Source organism: Camponotus floridanus, unplaced genomic scaffold, assembly GCF_003227725.1.
Source record: "Camponotus floridanus strain SB8 unplaced genomic scaffold, Cflo_v7.5 scaffold188, whole genome shotgun sequence".
Lineage (NCBI taxonomy): Eukaryota > Metazoa > Arthropoda > Insecta > Hymenoptera > Formicidae > Camponotus > Camponotus floridanus.
The window spans coordinates 178,261-198,727 of NW_020229312.1; the positions used below are offsets into that span (position 1 = coordinate 178,261).

General features: G+C 28.7%; 3 protein-coding genes across 6 annotated transcripts; 2 read left to right on the forward strand and 1 right to left on the reverse strand.

Moving 5' to 3' along the window:
* The first annotated feature begins 2,309 nt into the window (after nt 1-2,309).
* LOC105251093 (F-box only protein 21) lies at nt 2,310-8,084 on the forward strand. Of its 3 annotated transcripts, none has more exons than XR_003122650.1 (9): nt 2,310-2,584; nt 4,841-5,104; nt 5,208-5,646; nt 5,767-5,900; nt 6,492-6,615; nt 6,792-6,980; nt 7,146-7,514; nt 7,584-7,739; nt 7,926-8,084. XR_003122650.1 is itself a non-coding variant. In XM_025407767.1 (9 exons), the coding sequence occupies exons 1-9, from the start codon at nt 2,427-2,429 to the stop codon at nt 7,928-7,930; spliced, it is 1,830 nt and encodes a 609-aa protein (XP_025263552.1). In that variant the 5' UTR covers nt 2,310-2,426; the 3' UTR covers nt 7,931-8,084. The 3 variants fall into 3 exon arrangements, 2 of the variants coding, with proteins under 2 accessions (XP_025263552.1, XP_025263554.1); XM_025407767.1 differs by having other exon boundaries at nt 7,146-7,506; XM_025407769.1 differs by having other exon boundaries at nt 6,792-6,935; nt 7,146-7,506.
* A 3,987-nt stretch (nt 8,085-12,071) lies between these two features.
* On the reverse strand, nt 12,072-13,836 carry LOC105251094 (leucine-rich repeat-containing protein 59). 2 transcript variants are annotated; one of them, XM_025407759.1, is made up of 6 exons: nt 13,743-13,836; nt 13,476-13,596; nt 13,330-13,389; nt 13,138-13,260; nt 12,628-13,036; nt 12,072-12,526 (listed from the first exon to the last, which is right to left on the reverse strand). In XM_025407759.1, the coding sequence occupies exons 1-6, from the start codon at nt 13,805-13,807 to the stop codon at nt 12,189-12,191; spliced, it is 1,116 nt and encodes a 371-aa protein (XP_025263544.1). In that variant the 5' UTR covers nt 13,808-13,836; the 3' UTR covers nt 12,072-12,188. The 2 variants fall into 2 exon arrangements, with proteins under 2 accessions (XP_025263544.1, XP_011255928.1); XM_011257626.3 differs by having other exon boundaries at nt 13,672-13,824.
* A 2,944-nt stretch (nt 13,837-16,780) lies between these two features.
* LOC105251095 (transcription factor 25) lies at nt 16,781-20,120 on the forward strand. The gene is made up of 8 exons (XM_011257627.3): nt 16,781-17,343; nt 17,526-17,902; nt 17,978-18,206; nt 18,429-18,682; nt 18,757-19,066; nt 19,166-19,459; nt 19,537-19,718; nt 19,934-20,120. Exons 1-8 carry the CDS (start codon nt 17,215-17,217, stop codon nt 19,959-19,961), a joined length of 1,803 nt encoding a protein of 600 aa, XP_011255929.2. The 5' UTR covers nt 16,781-17,214; the 3' UTR covers nt 19,962-20,120.
* Nucleotides 20,121-20,467: the final 347 nt, after the last annotated feature.

Sequence of the window (20,467 nt, forward strand, 5' to 3'; positions counted from 1 at the left end):
CAACACAGCATATGCATACACGCATGCACGCACGCACGCATGCAAGCATAAAACAAAACATACACACAGACAAACATACACACGTGCATGCATATACACGCAGCATTGCAGAAAAATAATCAAAAATTTTTTTTTCAATATAAAAAAATTATCTTACGATTATAAATAGAATATAACTTCATTTATATAAATAATTGATTAATTTATTTCTTATGTAAAGATAATATATTTATGTAAATAAATTCCATAAAGTTGTAGACCAATCTTATAAATTATTATGTGTTGTTGTGTTAACTTTATAATATATGTAAATTATATTTTGAAGAAATTTATCTGAGATATACTAATAGATTTTATGATCACAAATATGTAAAATGTATTAATTTATATAAAAAACATTTATATACAATTGTACATATACGTTAAAAATAAATATACAAGTTTATATATATACGTTTCTGATATGTATACTTATATATGTTATACTTATATAAAAATGTGACAACAATTTAATTCTATTTTTCTTTCTCTTGAAAAAGATTTAAGAAATATTTTAATAAACATTATTTTTTTAAATATGTTTTACTGATAAATATTCTAATTTTCTTCCCTAACTCTATGTTAATGTGTACAGGATGTTTAAATGATTTTATACGCAGAATGACAAATGCGATTTATTTTTTAATAAATGTATAATTTTTTTAAAAGTTAGGCAACCTTTTTTATTTTTTTACTGAAAAAATTATTTATGTCAAACATTTGATAATCAAAACAATTTGTATCTTAGTTACAATTAGATTTATACACGTTTTTAATTAATTGATTGTATATAGAAATATTTACACACTGATTACAATGAACTCCATTATCCTTTTTATTTATACTCTTATATAGGTGTACATATATACAGGTGTATATTTTTTATTATTTTTTTATTTTTAGTTATATAAGAGATATGGAGCTGGGAGAGTATCATTTTACGAATTATGATATGAAATCAATCATATCCTGTGATGAAATAGAAACAGAATGGTTAGATAATGCATTACGTTTTACGTTAAGTGCACCGGTATACAACATTTTATATATACTATGTTATTAATTATAATAATCTTTTTAATAAAAATAACAATCCATTATAAATATAAGTAATATGTTGAGTTAAAACAATAATGCGTTATACCAATAAATTTTTAATTCATTTTTTGTTTATAAACGAAATTTTGTATACATATTTGTTTCTTTTAGTGGACAAGAACAATGATGTTTTGTCTGTATGAATCACTAAAATATAGCAATTATATATATGCATTTCCTGAGAAATCAACAGTAGCCAATAATTTACGTATATACTTAATTTACCAATGGTTCAGACAATATAAAAATATTAATAAAAGAAATATTGAAGCTGAATACATTAATATTACAGAATCAATAGAGGTAATTTATGACACATCATATAATATTCTTAACTATAAACAACAGTGATTATATGGTTATAATTAATTTATAACTTACATTATTACAATAATTTGAAAATCACTGGATAGGAAATCTCAATTAAAATTCTATTATTACACATTTCTTATATGCATACAGGACAGATATAATTTCTTCGAAAGAAGTGACAAACCGAAAAGAAGAAATGAAGAAATCAAATTTGCTATTGGTATGATCATAACGCATAAACCGATAAACTTCAAATATCATTTTCTTCACAAGGTGAATGGTGAAATTGATTGGCATCTTAAATGTAATGATAAATTCGCTCATGATTTGGATATATTGAGAATTTATTTTGATGGAATGAAAACATTGTCTTATCCACCTATATTTGGGAATCTATATCTATTCAACAAGTTGACATATTCCAAAATATGTAATTGTGCAGAAAGTATAAAATATGATTGTATGGAACTGTGTTGTATGGATCAATCGCATTATTTAATTCTCACAGATAACAATCAAATACGTTATGTGGAACAAAGTATAAATAGCATCCTTCTTTTTGTTACTATTACTTACCATTACAACAAAGCTGTAAAATCATGAAATTCAAATAGATTAGAGAGTAAATGTTGTGTAGAAAATTTTCTTCAAGAATTTATGAGACGACCCTTTGTTACTCATGACCAATCACAACAGAGGAAGTTTTGTCCGACTTCTGTAGATTGGTCAGTAACCGATTTGAAGTATTTGTATCTTCTGGTAGCGTCTTGACATCTATAGTGTCAATGAAAATTACAGTAAGCTATGTGTATTTTCGTTTGTTCGAATACATCAACACGTTTTATGCCACGTGAATCGTATACACTTCGTTCTAGACTTTCCTTTCAGATTTCTTTATTTAGTGCATATATAAAATTTTAATTATTGAAATATAATAAAACTAAACTAGCGAATAACGTGAATAACATTGCGACCTTATGGCTACTATAATTTCTTTACCCGACGAAGTGATTGATGTCATTCTAGAAGATGAAAATATCAGCATTAAGGATGCCGTGAGTTTTATGTCCACGTGTAAACAATTCTACGAAATGATACACAGTAAAAAATTTTGGGAAAAGAAATTTTACCAAAGGTATTCTTATTTGTTTTTATAAGTGTAATTATTATATTATTATATTAATTAATTATTATATTAATTATTATATTATTATATTAATTAATTATTATATTAATTTTATTTGATCAATATACTATACTTTCTTAAATTATATAAATAATCACGTTGAAATAGAAAATTCTATATTATACTGGATAGGGGGAATCCCGTTTGCTTACATTCCCGATTGCCTACATGTATTATTACACATACGAAAAAAATAAAAAAACAAAAGTACGATTGCACACATGACATTATTGCGCACATACACATTGCACACATGACATTATTGCACACATACACATTGCACACATGACATTATTACACACATAAAATAAGAAAATCATATTAACACTTTCCACACACGACTTTTCTGTTTAATATAGAATTAGAAAGGAATAATCTAGGATTATTTTCTTTCTCCGCCCCCCCCCCTCTAATCATTCTCTCTCTCTCTCTCTCTCTCTCTCTCTCTCTCTCTCTCTCTCTCTCTCTCTTTCTCTTTCTCTTTCTCTTTCTCTCTCTTTCTCTTTCTCTTTCTCTATCTTTCTATCTTAATCGCTTTTGGTTCTGTCTTGTTTCTATCTATAAGTGAACATTATAGTATAACAATATTCAACAATGATATATATATATATATATATATATATATATATATATATATATATATATACACACACACATAAGTTACGTCGATCAAATTCAACCTATATCGTATGATAACTTAGTATTGTGGTAATTTTTCAGTTTTTATTACTTATAGTGACCTTCTGCCGATTTCAATAATTTGAAATATGTTATCATGATCATCCTTGAGTAACATTATGAAGATTTTAATTGGCTCTTGTTGTTTATTAGAACTTAATAACGTAGAAAGTATAATAAATAATATTTAATTTTCTAACTCAAAACTTTAAACATGATATGTTTTTAAGATGACCCCTATCTCTAAATGATTATCTTGTTTTTTATATATATTATTTTAAATTATTAAAAATATAGATAAAATATTTTACAGGTGTATTAATAATCGTTTTAATTATTTTTATTTTAAGATTAATTAAAAGTTTATTTTATTGTATGAATGAGAAAATACTAAATCAGGCTGCTTGTATGATTTCTCATATTATAAATATAAAATTTACAATATTGCGATTGTATTTATCGACGAAAAAATAATCAAATATGGACAATTAATTTACATTTTTTTCAAGATTTATTTACACGATTTAGATGATTTATAAGATTCATTACCATTATGATAATTGCAATTTGATTTTAAAAAATGTATTAATGTCACGATTAAATATAATGTAATGATATATATTATTATTTATAAATTCTCCAATTTATTACAAACATTAACTTATATACAGAATATTCCACAACTTCAATACAATATTTTATTTACATTAGTACAACATTTTAATAGCGTATGCTTATAGAGATAAAATAGAATACAAATTTGTAATATTAAAAATATAGAAGCTACAGTAATTCTAATTAAATATAATAAATAATTAGAATAATTAATTAAATATAAAAATTAATTTAAATTTCTTGACAAAAAATTAAACATTTTATCTATTAACATTCATAACTCATTAATATTAACAGAACATATGTAATATCCACTTATACAAATTAACTGACTATACCGTAAGCGAACGCTCACTGATGCAAGAGTGAGAGAGTATAGGTAGAGTGGTATTCTCTCTGTCTAATGTGATTAAGTTGGAATAAACGCCGTATGCTCTCTCCTTTCTTCTTTCTAGTCATCACTTTCCCCCTCTCTCTGTAAAATGTGAGCAAGAGTAGAAGATCATTTTTGTCCTTCTATTTCGACACGTATGCACCCATAAGAAGGTGCAGTCTATACATATAGGTCTATGATCCACACACATAAGAAACAATAAAATCAACTGTGCAGTAAACAATGGCACCTGATTTGAAGAAATTAATAATAGATGACAGACTGATACAAGCATATATGTTTGTAAATATGGAAATAAGCGCGCAAATTGTATGCAATGTTGATAAATTTTGATTGTTAATATTTCTGCATTGAAATTTTTTATTCTATTTGACTTCTAAAATGCACTATTAAAATACGGCACTATTACAATATTTATATCAATTTTACAAAGTATAATATCCAAAATTTATTGATGATATAGATAGCGCATTATGTAATAAGAATATAATTATTGAAAAATTTTGTTTTAATTTTAGGTGCCCTTCTGCGAGAAAAAAGTATAACACAGAGAAACGGGAGAAAATTTTTAAACACTTAGATTTTAAAGAAAAATTAAAAACGAACATTAAGTGTATTAAATCCCTACAACATTATGTACATCTGATGTCTAATAATAATTTATCGGACACTGACAAAAAAGAATTAGGACACCTTCTAATTTTCATAGCTGAAGATTCTATGACTTATTACTTTGTTTTGGATGAAATAAATACAATTATTCCACCACATATATATCTATGGTAGATTTCAGTAAATCAAGTTGCTATTGATAATACAAAATAATATAATTAATTATAATTATTGTGAATTATTGTGGACAATTAATATGAAATATTTCTGCAGGAGTTTAGACCCCAATTTGACAATTATATACAACTTTGATCGAATTAATAACTATCTGAGACAATATCGGTTTATATATAAGCTTAATAAATTTTTAAATATGTCAAAGGAGAAGAGACTTTTTGAACGGCTAATTATTATTATGACACAACATTGTCAACCATGTGTGTCTTATTCGGTCATAAAAACGTTCTTAGATGATATGGCGTATGAAGTATTTTCCCTTGTTAAAAATAAATATCCTAAGCATTCTTTATTTTCAACGTCTCCTGAGCAAATTTCGTTTTGGAGAGACAACAATATCGAACGTAATTTTTGGAATCGAACAGAAGCAATGCAAATTATAGAAATTCTTGATGAATTTATGTCGGAATTGGGATATTGTAAATTAAATAAACTATTGAAAACATTAGATATAGCATGCGAATTTGTAATTGATGTAAGTAATTTTAAATAATATTAAAAATTATAATTATATATTACTTTGTTATATGGTGCATAAGCATAATTATGCATTTCATGTCTTATACGAATTAATAAAATAGAATTTATGCCATAGTTTTTAGACGATTCAGAATTTAAAAAAACTATTACATATCAGTGCGTGGCTAGAAGACTTGGCATATATTGCTGTTCAACGTATGCAGATTTTCATATAGACAACTGGTATAAATGCATGTGGAAGCCGAAATAGTAAGTATAATTTTAAGTTTAGAGCTTCAATTTTTAAGTTTATATTTTTATATATATACTTTTATATGCATATAAACATACATACGTACATGCATACATGTGCACGTATGTACACTCACACACACGCACACACACATACACACGCGCTCATATACACGCGCGTTTTACAGATAAATATTCTGATTTACTTCCGTAACTCTGTGTTAATCTGTATAGAATAACAGAATAATTTTATACGTAGAACAAAGACAAATGCGATATATTTTTTAATAAATGTATAATTTTTTTTTTAAGTTAGGCTACCTTTTTTTATTTTTTACTAAAAAAATTATTTATATCATACACTTGATAATCAAGGCAATTTGTAACTTAGTTACAGATAGATTTATACAGATAGATTTACAACACGTTTTTAATTAAATTACTATAAATATAAAAATATTTGCACATTGATTACAACTCTTTTATACTTTTTATATATACTCTTATGTGAATATACATATATACGTTTATATATACTCTTATATAAATGTGTACATATATACAGGTGTATATTTTTTGTTATTTTTTTTATTATTTTTTTATTTTTAGTAATATAGAAGATATGGAGTTGGGAGAATATTATTTTAAGGATTATCATGCAAAATCAATCGCATTCTATAATGCAACAAGGGAATTGCCATATACTGTACCTAGTGACTTAAATAATATAAAGGTATGCAGCTTCATATATGTATTATCTTTTTAATTATAATAGTCATTAATAAAGATAACACTTTATTATAATATGTTAAACGTCAACGAGATAAAACAACAATGCATTATACCAATAAATTTTTCATTATTTTTTGTTAACAAACGAAATTTTGTTTACATATATGTTTCTTTTAGGAGATAAGAGTGATGATATGTTGTCTCTATGAATCACTGAAATATGAAAATTATGCATCATCAGTTTATGTGAGCAGACTACTTGAATACAGCTTAGATAGTTACCTAGACCAATGGTTTGGACAATATAAAAATATTAATGAAGTAAATATTGAAGCTGAATACATTAATATTACAGAGTCAATAGGGGTAATTTATGACACACCATATAATATTCTTAACTATAAATAATATCTAAAGCGATCATATGATTATAATTAATTTATAACTTAGGTCATTACAATAATTTGAAAATCACTCGATAAGATAACTCAATTGAAAATCTGTTATTACACATTTCTTATATGCACACAGGACAGACCTGACATTTTCTTCGAAAGAAGTGAAGACCCAAAAAGAAGAAATGAAGAAATCAAATTTGCTATTGGTATGATCATAAAGCATACACCGCCAGTCGAATGCAATATTAATGGTGTAATAGTTGGTTGGCATTATGAATGTGATAGCGTGTTCACTAATCTATTGAATCAGTTGGATGATATAGATCCAATAAGTAATTTGAATCATCCACTTATATCAGGGAATCTATATCTACTCAACAAGTTGACAACTATCGAAAGTTGTTTTTGTAGAGAAAGTCGAACAACTGATTGTATGAAACAACCGCATTATTTAATTCTCACAGATAGCAATCAAATACGTTATGTGGAACAAAGTATAAATGTTAATAGCATTCTTCTTTTTGTTATTATTACTTACTTGTATGATATGAAATTTATCAATTTTTTTTAGATACTATATGCTCCACAAATAAACGACTAGAGGGGATCAATAATGTAGAAATAGGGAGATACTTCACTAGATTCGAAGATACTCATTATGTACCAAATGAAAACCTGGCAAAACTATATCCAGACGATGCTGCTGCTATTCTCGAAATACCTTCCAGTCAGTAATATGTAGCATGTACAATTCATGATATAAATATATTAAAATTGTATGCATAAATAATATTGCACGTCATAAATTTAAAATGTTTATGCAATGTTTAATTACATTATAAAAAATAAAATACGTTAAGAATATACAATTATGTGCGTATTAACATTAAATATTAATGTTTCGTGTTAATAGGATAAACTTTGTCATCGATGAATTGACTTGGGCTCTCGTATATTCTACAACACTGCGTGATTCCCAATTTAACTCTCAACATATCCAATGAATATATTATATAAATCAATACAATATAATTATACAAATTATCTTCCAAATTTCGTAACTCATACCCTATATACCAAATTAGGCATACATGTTCTACGTATTTTATAAATGTTTGCTAGGTCGATCAATCATAAGTCGAATACGATGCAAAACATCGTTATATATTATAGTATCGTTATATCATAGTTATAATATTTGCTCAATTTTATAAATAACGAAATATTATTTGCTTGCATACACACGCAGAATACTTATGAGATTTTCTTATTTTTTATAGATTATAACAAACAAAAAAGAATATTTTTATTTGCACAAGTTAGTTCGAAAAATTTATAATTAGAATATTTGCGTATCACTTATTATCACAGACATAAAATTAAGAAATTATAATTAAAGATTTTGAAAAAAATTAGTAAAAAGATATAAATATTCTATAAATAAAGAATTCGAAATGAAGAATGTTGAAAAGTCATAGTATAAAAATACAAGAAAAAATGGAAACATCCTGAGAAAAAAGTGAAAGTGAATAAAAAATTTAAAATTATTTCCTTATACCGATTTTTCAGACAACGCAGATTTTACGAAACTTTTCGAAAGCTTACTTTTCATTCAAACTTTCATGTTAATAAAATTATTGCGATGACGGAAACGCTATCAATTTAAACAAAGCAACAAAGCTATAAAATTATGAAATTCAAATAGATTAGAGAGTAAATGTTGTGTAGAAAATTGTAAAAAATTTTCTTTAAGAATTTGTGAGATGATTCTTTGTTCATTACTCATAACCAATCATAACAGAGGAAGTTTTGTCCAATTTGTGTAGATTGGTCAATCAAATCATTTGAAGTAATCGTAGGAGTCAAGATGTACCCTACTGGTAGTGGAAATTTTTAACAATTTAGATTTTAAAGAAAAAGTGAAAACGAGCGTTAAGGGTATCAAATCCCTACATTATTATGTGCATTTGTCCAATATTAACTTATTGGATACTAACAAAAAAGAATTAGAACATCTTCTAATTTCCATTGTTGAAGATTCAATGACTTATTATTTTGTTTTCGATGATAAATTCAATTATTTCTCCAAAAATATATCTACGGTAAATTTCAATATCATGTTGCTATTAATATTATAAATTAATATATAAATATTATGCAATTACTGTACAATTAAAATAAAATGTTTTTGCAGGAATTTAGACTCCAATTTGGCAAATATATACAGCTTTGATCGAATTAATTACTATCTGAAACAATATCGCTTTATGTACAAGCTAAATCAATTTCTAAATATGCCAAAGGAGAAGCAACTTTTTGAACGTCTAATTATTATTATGGCACAATATTGTAAACTATGTGTGTCTTACTCGGTCATAGAAACGTTCTTGGATGATTTTGCCCATGAAGTATTTTCCCTTGTTAAAGAAAAATATCCTGAGCATTCTATATTTTCAACATCTCTTGAGCAAATTTCATTTTGGAGAAACAATAATATCGAACATAATTTCTGGAATCGAACAGAAGCAATTCAAATTATAGAAATTCTTCAAGAATTTATGTCGGAACATGAAGTTTATAAATTAAATAAACTATTGACAACATTAGGCATAGTATACGAATTTATAATTAATGTAAGTAATTTTAAATAATTTTACAAGTTATAATTATACTTTGTTTTATGGCGCATAAGCATAATTATGCTTTTATGTCTTATACGTACTTCTAATAAAATACAATTTATGTCATAGTTTTTATATCATCGAAAGTTTTTATAAACTATTACATATCAGTGCATGGCTAGAAGTCTTGGCATATATTGTTGTGCAACATATTGTACAAGATTGCATAGGCCTGATAAATTAAAGTGGAGATCAAAATAGTAATCATAATTTTAGCTCCAGAGCTTTTTCAATATTCTGGTTTCTATTTTTATATACATACGTCCTTTCGGCGCGTCGAATCAAATCAGCGTTAAAAATCATCTTCTAATGTGTTATCAAAGGTTGTTTAAGAAGAGCAGACAAAAGATTTGAGCGAACTGTCAAACTGTTCAGATGTATTTCTGACAGCTCCGACTATTCGCCTATTATATTATATTGTCGATTATATATACATATTTATACATATATACATATTTATACATATATACATATTTATACATATATATATATATATATATATATATATGTATATGTATATGTATGTATATATGTATGTATATATATATATATATATATATATATATATATATATCGATGTTTATTATTTTATTATGTTTCAGTAATATAGAAGATATGGAGACAGGAGAATATTATTTTAAGAAAGCTAATTCAAATTTATTCGTATTCGACATAATACAATAAATATTGAATGGTACTCTTCATGTATATAATTGCTATAAAGGTAGAAAACTTTATATATATCTATATATTGAATCAACAAGTTTAAATAGCAATTAATTAAACCAATAAATTTTTTATTATTTTCTTGTTTACGAAATTTTGTTTATACGTTTATTTTTTTTAGTCGACAAGAATGACAATGTTTTATTTGAATGAATCATTGAGTCATAAAAATTATGTAGATCTAATTCGTGATTCTAACTCACCTGCTCGATATCCCCTAAACAATTATATGTATCTTATAAAGCAATGGTTTATAAAATATAAAAATATTGAAGAAATACATATTGAAACTGAATATAGTAATATTACAAAATCAATAAAGGTAATTTATCACATATCATATAATTTATGATATATAAATGTAATTAATTATTAATATATGTATATATATATATATATATATATATATATATATATAAAGAGATTATATTCATTATAATTAATTTATAATTTAAGTTATTACAATAATAACAAAAAAGTAATTACAATAATTTGAAAATCATTCAACAAAATACCAGCTAAAATTCTGTTATCATTACTTTTCGTATGCACACAGGTCAGATCTGATATCATAAGAGATGAAGAACAGCCGAAAAAAAGAAATAGAAAAATCATGTTTGCTATTGGTATAATCGTAACGTATTTTTATTTGTCATCATCAATAGTTTATTGCGATGGCGTGATAATTGGTTAGCATTTTAAATGCGATGCTGAATTTACAAAAAAATATTAAGATCTATAAAGCCGTATCGGCTGACAAGTTCCAGCATCTGTGACTGTTTTAAGTATGATACTTCCGATCAACCGCATTATATAATTCTCACCAACAATAATGGAATACGTTATGTGCAACAAGGTATTAGCATCCTTTTTTCTATTATTATTCACCTGTATAATATGAATTGACTAGTTTATCAATTTTATTTTAGATACTATTTTGGAATGCTCAACAAATGAACAATTAAACATGATTAATGTAGAGATAGGGCGATACTTTTCTAGATTCAAAGGCACTCATTATGTACCAAATGAAAGCCTGGCAAAACTATATCCAGACGATACTGCTGCCCTTCCCGAAATACTTTCCAGTCCATATAATAGGTAACATACATAATTTAGAATATAAATATATTAAAATTATACATAAGTAATATTGTACATTATAAAATTAAAATATTTACAAAATTTTATTACATTATAAAGTTAAAATATTTACAATGTTACATTAAAAATAGAAAGATATATATAGATATATATATATATATATATATATATATATATATATATAATTATTAATATATAAATATAACTACCAGGAAAATCCCAAGATCTAATAAATACTATTATATTAATGTTACAGCAAAAGCAAATTGGAACCTATATATTGGTGGTAAGTATGATTTCACACTTTCACTTTCAATGTGTCCTAATAAGTGAAAATTGAATATTTCATGTGATTCAAAAATCAATATCCTATATGAAATTAGGATATTCTGGAATTATCAATATCCTATATGAAATGTGCTATATGGAATTGTATCAGAAATTAAGCTCTAAATTAAGATAGAAATAAAATTATATATTGGGTTAGAAAATAAATATAATTACCAAACATATTTATTTATTGATTTCTTCATAAAAATAGCTTTTTTATAATATAAAATATTAAATGCTTATTGTAATGCACAAGTTTTGTTTCAATACATTATATAAATATCTTGTAATTTCATTAATTTCCATGATTAAAAAAAAATAAGCACCTCTCCATTCTACAATTCCTTTCCTGCATTATTTGTATTATTTTGAATTATTTTCAACAAAAATGGATCTACAACTTCAGTAATTGGTTTCAATTGTTCATATCTTTGTAATAATACAACTATATATTCCATCATAAACCGATAATATTCCGTAAATGGCAGACTCGACAGTGTTTGTGCGTTCTGTACAAATGTTTCTATTGTTTCAACATAGTGCATTGAATGTGCAAGATAGAATAAATGTACATATAGTAATACCATTAAACATACAAAAAGTAATACTACTATTAAACTAATAATAAAAAACCATAAAATCGCACGAACAAGAAACCGACGTAACCCAGTGCCTGAGAAAGAACAATAATCATTAATAATCACGAAACAATTATAATACGTAAATCATGAACAAGATTCAAGAATAAAGATTGTAAACATGAACATTCATTACCTGTCCAAGATTTGTGTGATTCATGTGTAGACATATTATCAGAGAGTAATTCTGTTAATTTTACATCATCATTATTGTCTTGAAAGCTATTATCTTCTATTTGAGAATTAATTTTATCTTCGTCCGACTTGTACTCTTTTTCCACATTCTTTTTCTTTTTTTTCTTATTATCCTGTAATTTTTTTTTTACTCTCTTGTTCAAGTCCTTTAATCTACGTAATCTTTCTTCTTCTACATACAGTTTAATAGTAGATAGATAAGTAACAATACTACGAGCGCATGCTTGACATTCACTCATATTACTACAGGGTCCGGCAACACTGGCTACAGTTTCAGTCAAAGGGTTCTCTTTCAAATCCAACCATCTTAAATTCTTTAGTTCGCTTAAACTCAGAGGCAGCCTACTAATCTGTAAAATATGATGCATATATCACAATGATGCACGTAGTCACAGACATGTAAGGATACATACAAATATGAACAAATATAAAAAAATATTTCTTTTTTCACCTTATTAGCATATAAATCCAAATATTTTAATTGTGTCATTTTGCCAAAATTCTCTGGCAATTCAATCAACATGTTTCTGCTAAGATCCAATTTTACAATTTGTCTTAAAGTAACAAAAGTGGTCTGTAAAAGATCCCGTGTGAAAATTTATCGTGTCTAAATTGCACAGAATTAAAGTCTGAAACAACATACCGGTAACGAAACCAGGAGATTGAGCGATAGATTTACGTTTGTAGCTTTTGTAAGAGACCCCTGAAACATATGATGCGATGTCAAAATTTATTAATTTCCACAAATGTCAGTTTTTTTTTTTGCAAGACAGAGGAAGAGTCGCTCACAATTTCTCGCACGGGCACCTCCTCCAGCTCGTACAAGCTGAGATCTAGAGTGTCGTCCTTCAATTTATCCTTTATATCCTTCAGTTTCAGTTGGACAGTCATGTTTATCGAAATGCAGGGACTGTGATGTATAAAAAAAAAACCTACAATAATTCGTCCAACAATATTTGCAGGCGCGTTTAAAATGTCGAGTTACAAATTATCTCATCTGCGAGAAATGCGCAGTAACCCCTCCAAAATATAGTTTATCTTCCTCCTATCACTTACAATACACGTAAGCAAACTCTTGACATATGATGCACCAGGGGAACACCCACATGGACGGTGGACATGGAATCTATAGCAAGTGACCCCCCCCTTGCTGAAAACTGATCTCTCTTGTGATTGATCTGACAAGGATAAGAAATTATCTCTCTCTCATCGAAAATTTATAATTTATAATTTATAATTTATATAATTTATATGACGTAATTAGATTGTCAATAATGCAAGTATTGAAAAACGTTTTTCTCTTTTGTAATAATTTTTATCCTTTCTCTCGCAAATTTATAAGATTGTAAGGTAATCTCTTTTTGTATTGTATAAATTAATTTGCATTTTTTTCCTGTAATTATTTTTCTTCTCCAAAAATATCCTTGTATATAATTTTTAGGGTAAAAAAATTGTTATGCAGGTTTTTTCATATTTTTCTATTGTTCAATTAAATTAATCATAATTCATATACGATGTTTTGGCTCGATATTGACATTTCTAACAGAGAGAAGACTGAGAGTGTTATGACCTATTTTTAGGTGAGGAGGATCTTTGAAAGCGATACTCCCTCTATGGACATTGAAAACGTGGACATGAACTACAAAGCCAATGTCCATGTTAATTAATTAATTAATTATAAAAACTTCAGAAGAATCAGTGATTAATTTCAAACAAATTCAATACATGTATTAATAATTAAATTTTTAAGTAATTAAACAAATAATTAATAAATATCAAAGCTCAGTTTACTGCTAATTAAGAAGATTGATAGAAATATGATTAAAAATGTTTTTATCCCACAACAGGCATTTTGTGTTTTGTAAATAAAAAGATATAAATATAACAATAAATATAGAAAAATATTTATTTCATCTTTGAATATTACAGTATCTTTCACGATTGGATAATTTATTTGCTATCAATTTACATACATAAATATCTTGTTATACAGCATTGGTGTTAATAGCATTTCGTGCACATAGCACGGAACAAAACCAAAAATTATGCACATTATATATTATCCTCTGAGAACATTCATGAACATTGACTTTGTAGTTCATGTCCTCGTTTTCAATGTCCATAGAGGGAATATCGCTTTCAGAGATCACCTAAAAGCAGGCCAAAACATCTCTTGGGCCGGTATTCATAGTCCGATCTTATATTTGAGATCGTCTTAAGCGGCCTTTTCATTGACGCTACTTTTTAGCATCAATGAAATTGCACCTTAACAGTTGGCAGCCCTACGAGATAGGCTGTGCAGCACTGCGCGTATATAAAATAAATTTGAAATCGCTTCTAGCCTAATCATCTTCACGCGATCAACTTTATTTGAATTGCACGGCATCGCATCGAATTATGATGCGGCGCCGATTTGTTCGAACGTAATTCGGGACATCGCGATGCTGTATAAGCGTCGAATGAGCACGAATTGTCACGCAAATATGATAAATCACATCTACTCACCGTTCACCGGCTGTTCCACAGGCCGCTCCACTCGCTCGCCTCGGGCGACGTCCCATTCCGATCTTGATGCACACGATATCATCAACGCGAACGCGCGACACTTTATTCGGCACTCCCGATATTCGCTCGCATCCGATAATCATCATCAAGGGCGCAAATAACGCGACGCGACTTCGCTCCATCTTCGCGATCGCGCTATCACTGAACTGTGAAAAATAGCTGTCGCGCACTTTCATCGACATATTATGAAAGTCGCGCGATCATCCTTGGACACTTTCGACGCTCTTTCACTCGCGATATTCGTTTAAAAACGGTTAAAAGACGCGAAAAATGCGGACGTACGACGATCCGTGTAACTGCGTATGACTCCGATTCACGTATGACGCGAATGACGTAGCAGTGACGCGTATGACGTAGCGATCACACGCTAACATGGCCGCCGAACCAGTGCGCAGAAACGAATGCGCACTGGTTCGGCGGCCATGTTAGCGCGTGATCGCTACGTCATACGCGTCACTGCTACGTCATTCGCGTCATACGTGAATCGGAGTCATACGCAGTTACACGGATCGTCGTACGTCCGCATTTTTCGCGTCTTTTAACCGTTTTTAAACGAATATCGCGAGTGAAAGAGCGTCGAAAGTGTCCAAGGATGATCGCGCGACTTTCATAATATGTCGGTGAAAGTGCGCGACAGCTATTTTTCACAGTTCAGTGATAGCGCGATCGCGAAGATGGAGCGAAGTCGCGTCGCGTTATTTGCGTCCTTGATGATGATTATCGGATGCGAGCGAATATCGGGAGTGCCGAATAAAGTGTCGCGCGTTCGCGTTGATGATATCGTGTGCATCAAGATCGGAATGGGACGTCGCCCGAGGCGAGCGAGTGGAGCGGCCTGTGGAACAGCCGGTGAACGGTGAGTAGATGTGATTTATCATATTTGCGTGACAATTCGTGCTCATTCGACGCTTATACAGCATCGCGATGTCCCGAATTACGTTCGAACAAATCGGCGCCGCATCATAATTCGATGCGATGCCGTGCAATTCAAATAAAGTCGATCGCGTGAAGATGGTTAGGCTAGAAGCGATTTCAAATTTATTTTATATACGCGCAGTGCTGCACAGCCTATCTCGTAGGGCTGCCAACTGTTAAGGTGCAATTTCATTGACGCTAAAAAGTAGCGTCAATGAAAAGACCGCTTTACACACTGAAAAAGTTGAAACTGTTTGAACTTTATTTTATTGACGCCATATCTAGAGAAAGTCTAGTGATTTTAATTTGCCGCTGGTTTCTAGCGTCAATGAAATTGCACCTTTAAGATGCGGCCTCATTGACGCTAAAAAGTAGCGTCAACCATTGGTTGAACAATGAAGCAACTATACTTACCTCCTTGTTCAACCAATGGTTGACGCTACTTTTTAGCGTCAATGAGGCCGCACCTTTAAGTTCGAGCTTGAAATGCTACGCAGCTATTTGATTGGTTGAATGAGGTCTTAAGTCAACCTCCAAGCAGACTTAAAACAATCTTAAATATAAGATCGGACTATGAATACCGGCCTTGATCTTCTCTCTGTTTCTAATCTTTCCCTGCTGCTACCAGCTGCTACTTTTCGATTATATTTATTATCTTTCTCATAATTTTTAATCGAGCAAGGGATGCACCAATCAAAATACGAGACTGCTCCTTATTTAAAGATCCCGCTGCAACCAGAGAAGTGCGCGACGTGTATCGCGATCATGCATCGCGATTATACATCGTGATCGAATGTCGAAAGTGAGAACCAGCTGAGATCGAGCAGATTTATCGCAAATTCAAGATAAATTTCACGTTTCAAGATAAATTTCAAAGAGGAGGAAATTCATCGTCGTACGAAAATTTATTTACGTGAGGAATTTGCGAATTGTCAATTGGCATCTTGTGTGACCGTCTTGTGATCGCGACGAAAAAAATATTTTCCATATTTCGAAAAATCAACAATTATATTCTCCCTTTTCACATCACATTCCTGAATAATCGAAAATGTCCACGCGACATATGAAGAAGATTTATGGCAGCGATGTAATTCTCGAGAAGGATTACGATGCGAGTGATGCCGAAATTTCAGTGACAAACGATACTAAGTCCAAGTCCTTCAACGTCTTTGATGTGGTATGTATTTTATATATATATATATATATATATATATATATATATATATATATATATGTCGTTCTTCCTTTTGGCCAGCGCTTTTCCAGATCTAAACGTTCAATCCGTTACATTATTATTATTAATATTTACATACAATTCTCTTCTTCGAATGATATTGATGATAAAACTTGTGTTTGCAGTTAAATCAGAGCTCTGACAATGATGAGCAGGATACTAGCGACAAGCAGGATGAGGATTCAGTTGTAAACTGCGATGCAAATTGCAATGATGCGAAACGTAGGAAGAAGACGAAAAAACGTAAGAAATTGGAAAATGAGAAAGCCAAGAGTCTACAACATGGTGTAGATTTTGATGAAGATGAGATTGAGCGAAGTGTATTGGAAGTGAACAAGTTACTTGGAGAGCCGCTACCGAGTTGTAGTAATCAACTTTTAGAACCGCAGTGGATTAATCAGAAGTCTAAAGAAAATATACTGACCGTACAGCATAAACACTTGAATCCATACAACGAATTAAAGAGAATATTTGGTAGTAAAACTGTACAAGCCGAGCAAAAGTATGTATCTGTAATTATATATATTTATATGTGCATAATTTCTGAATTATTAAAATGAGGAAATTTTATTCTCAGCAAAAGAAAAGGTAGAGGCCGTTTTGGACACTTGAAAAAGACATGGCTGGTTTGCCCACGAGATAATTGGCCGCCGATTGGTAAATCTGGATTAACAATGTCTTTGGATCATTCTATAGAACCTACAGAAAATGTACAGCATTTTGTATACGAACACAGTACTTCGTACAAACAGATACAACTTAGATTTTTGCAAGCTGTTGAAAGTTTAAATCCAGAGAACATAATTGTAAGTGAATATATAATATAATGATATTAGAGAATTTGTATAATAATAATTTGTAATATAATAATTGAATATTATATATCTTGTTTTACTTATAATATTCCATAATATACTTATAAATGTAATATACTGTGTGGAAAATTTTAACAAAAAAATATTTTTTAATTTATATTAATACAAATATTCATATGCACATAAATGTTAATACAAATTATTATATTTCAGAGTATAATAAACATACATTCTTACCATGTAGACGCTCTCCTCCAGATAGCTGAATTGTGTAAATTGAGTGAGGATTTACCAATGGCAGCAGAATTTATAGAACGAGCTTTATATTGCTTAGAATGCGCCTTTCATCCATCTTTCAATGTAACAACAGCGCAATGTAGATTAGATTACAAGAAACAACAGAATCGTGCACTTTTTATAACACTTTTTAAACACCTTGGATTTGTTGGTGGACGAGCTTGCTATAGGTAAACATCTTAATATATTAAATCTAAGAGAAGCTTAAAACGGAAAAATGAAAAAATTGTGTTAAAAATTTCAGAACAAGCTTGGAATTTTGTAAATTACTTCTGTCATTGGATCCTGAAGGTGATCCACTAGCAGTGGTCTTAGCCATCGATTTTTACGCCTTAAGAGCTAAGGAATACGAATGGTTTATAGAATTTTGTAATCTATGGGAAAGTTCCAGAAATCTAACACAATTACCAAACATGGCGTACAGCTTGGCATTGGCTCATTTTCGTTTGGGAAATAAAGATGATGCTGATACGCTTCTGCAAAATGCTCTTATCATGTTTCCAGGTGTACTGATACCTTTAATTGAGAAGTGTAATATACAAACAGATACTAAGGTATTATAGATTTAAAAAAAATGTTTTTAGAAAATTATTTTCTGAGAATCCAAAATTATATAATTATGAAATTACTATATTTAAATATTTTATTTATAGGTAATGTATCATGATTTTTTTAACTCTAAAGCTCAAGCTAGTACATCGCCAGCTCTAGAGAAGCTACAGAATTTGTATATAGCACGTAGCTTCCATCTCTGGAAAGAGACAGATATTTTACCATGGCTAGAGGAATGCGTGCATGCTGTGCTAAATCGAATTGAGTCTAAAGATGATTACATCAAGTATTGTCAAGTAAAGCGTAGTAAACGCTATCAAGGAAGATTACCGAAAAACATTTTAAGACACATTATATTAGCAGACATGAAGGAAGTTATAGTTAACGTTCAGGAGGTAATATTCTATATTGTACAATTTACCATGAAACATTATAAAGTTGTGAAAATTCATACATACATGATTTATTCTAGATACAAAACGAAGGTCCAGTGTTGTCACACGATCCATTACCACCAATAGACAGCATTGATATTTACAAGAGACCCACAGCAAATGACAGAATAGCTCAAAACAGTTCGAATTTTCTCTCTCTTTTCTTTTCTTCATTATTCACGGATATCGATGGCGCGGCTGCTGCTGGTTTAAATCTATTGTAAGTATACATAACAAGAATAAAATATAATAACTATAAGAAATAGAATTGTAATATTTATACTATCCTGTGTATTACTTATTTTCTCACAATTAAATTAAATTGTTTAGAGAAAAAATTAATTTACAGAATTACATATATCTATTATAAACAAAATTTGCAATATCATGTGATGAAAAATGTCAGATAATATTCATAATTATTTATTTGTTTAGCGAGGAGAATGATGACCATGCACAATAACTTTTCCTTGTGTCAACTTCATGGTAAGAAAACTATATGCGATTTCAATATATAACATACACTGGAGAGAATGCAAATAGTAACATATGATAACACAATAAAAAAATAATTTTAGAGTAATTGGATTTTTAATGTACAAAACAATAAAAATTTGCAATCTTTTTTTTTTTTATTTTTTTTTTTTTTTTTTTTTTTTTTTTTTTTTTTTTTTTTTTTTATAGAAAAGTTTTTAAATATCATATGTAATGCATTATAATATAGTATGAATTAAACGAAAGATCATTGTTATAAGGTTATTAACCTTATGACTTATGAATTTTTTTTAATTTTTTTAAATTTGCAATTAATATAGTGAAAATTATATATATATATATTATATAGTGAAAATTATATATATATATTATATAGTAAAACAGTAAATTCTGTATGCATTTCATATGTAAACTGTATACATGTATATATACCATGTACATTTATAAATGATTATATTAAATACAAAAAAAAAC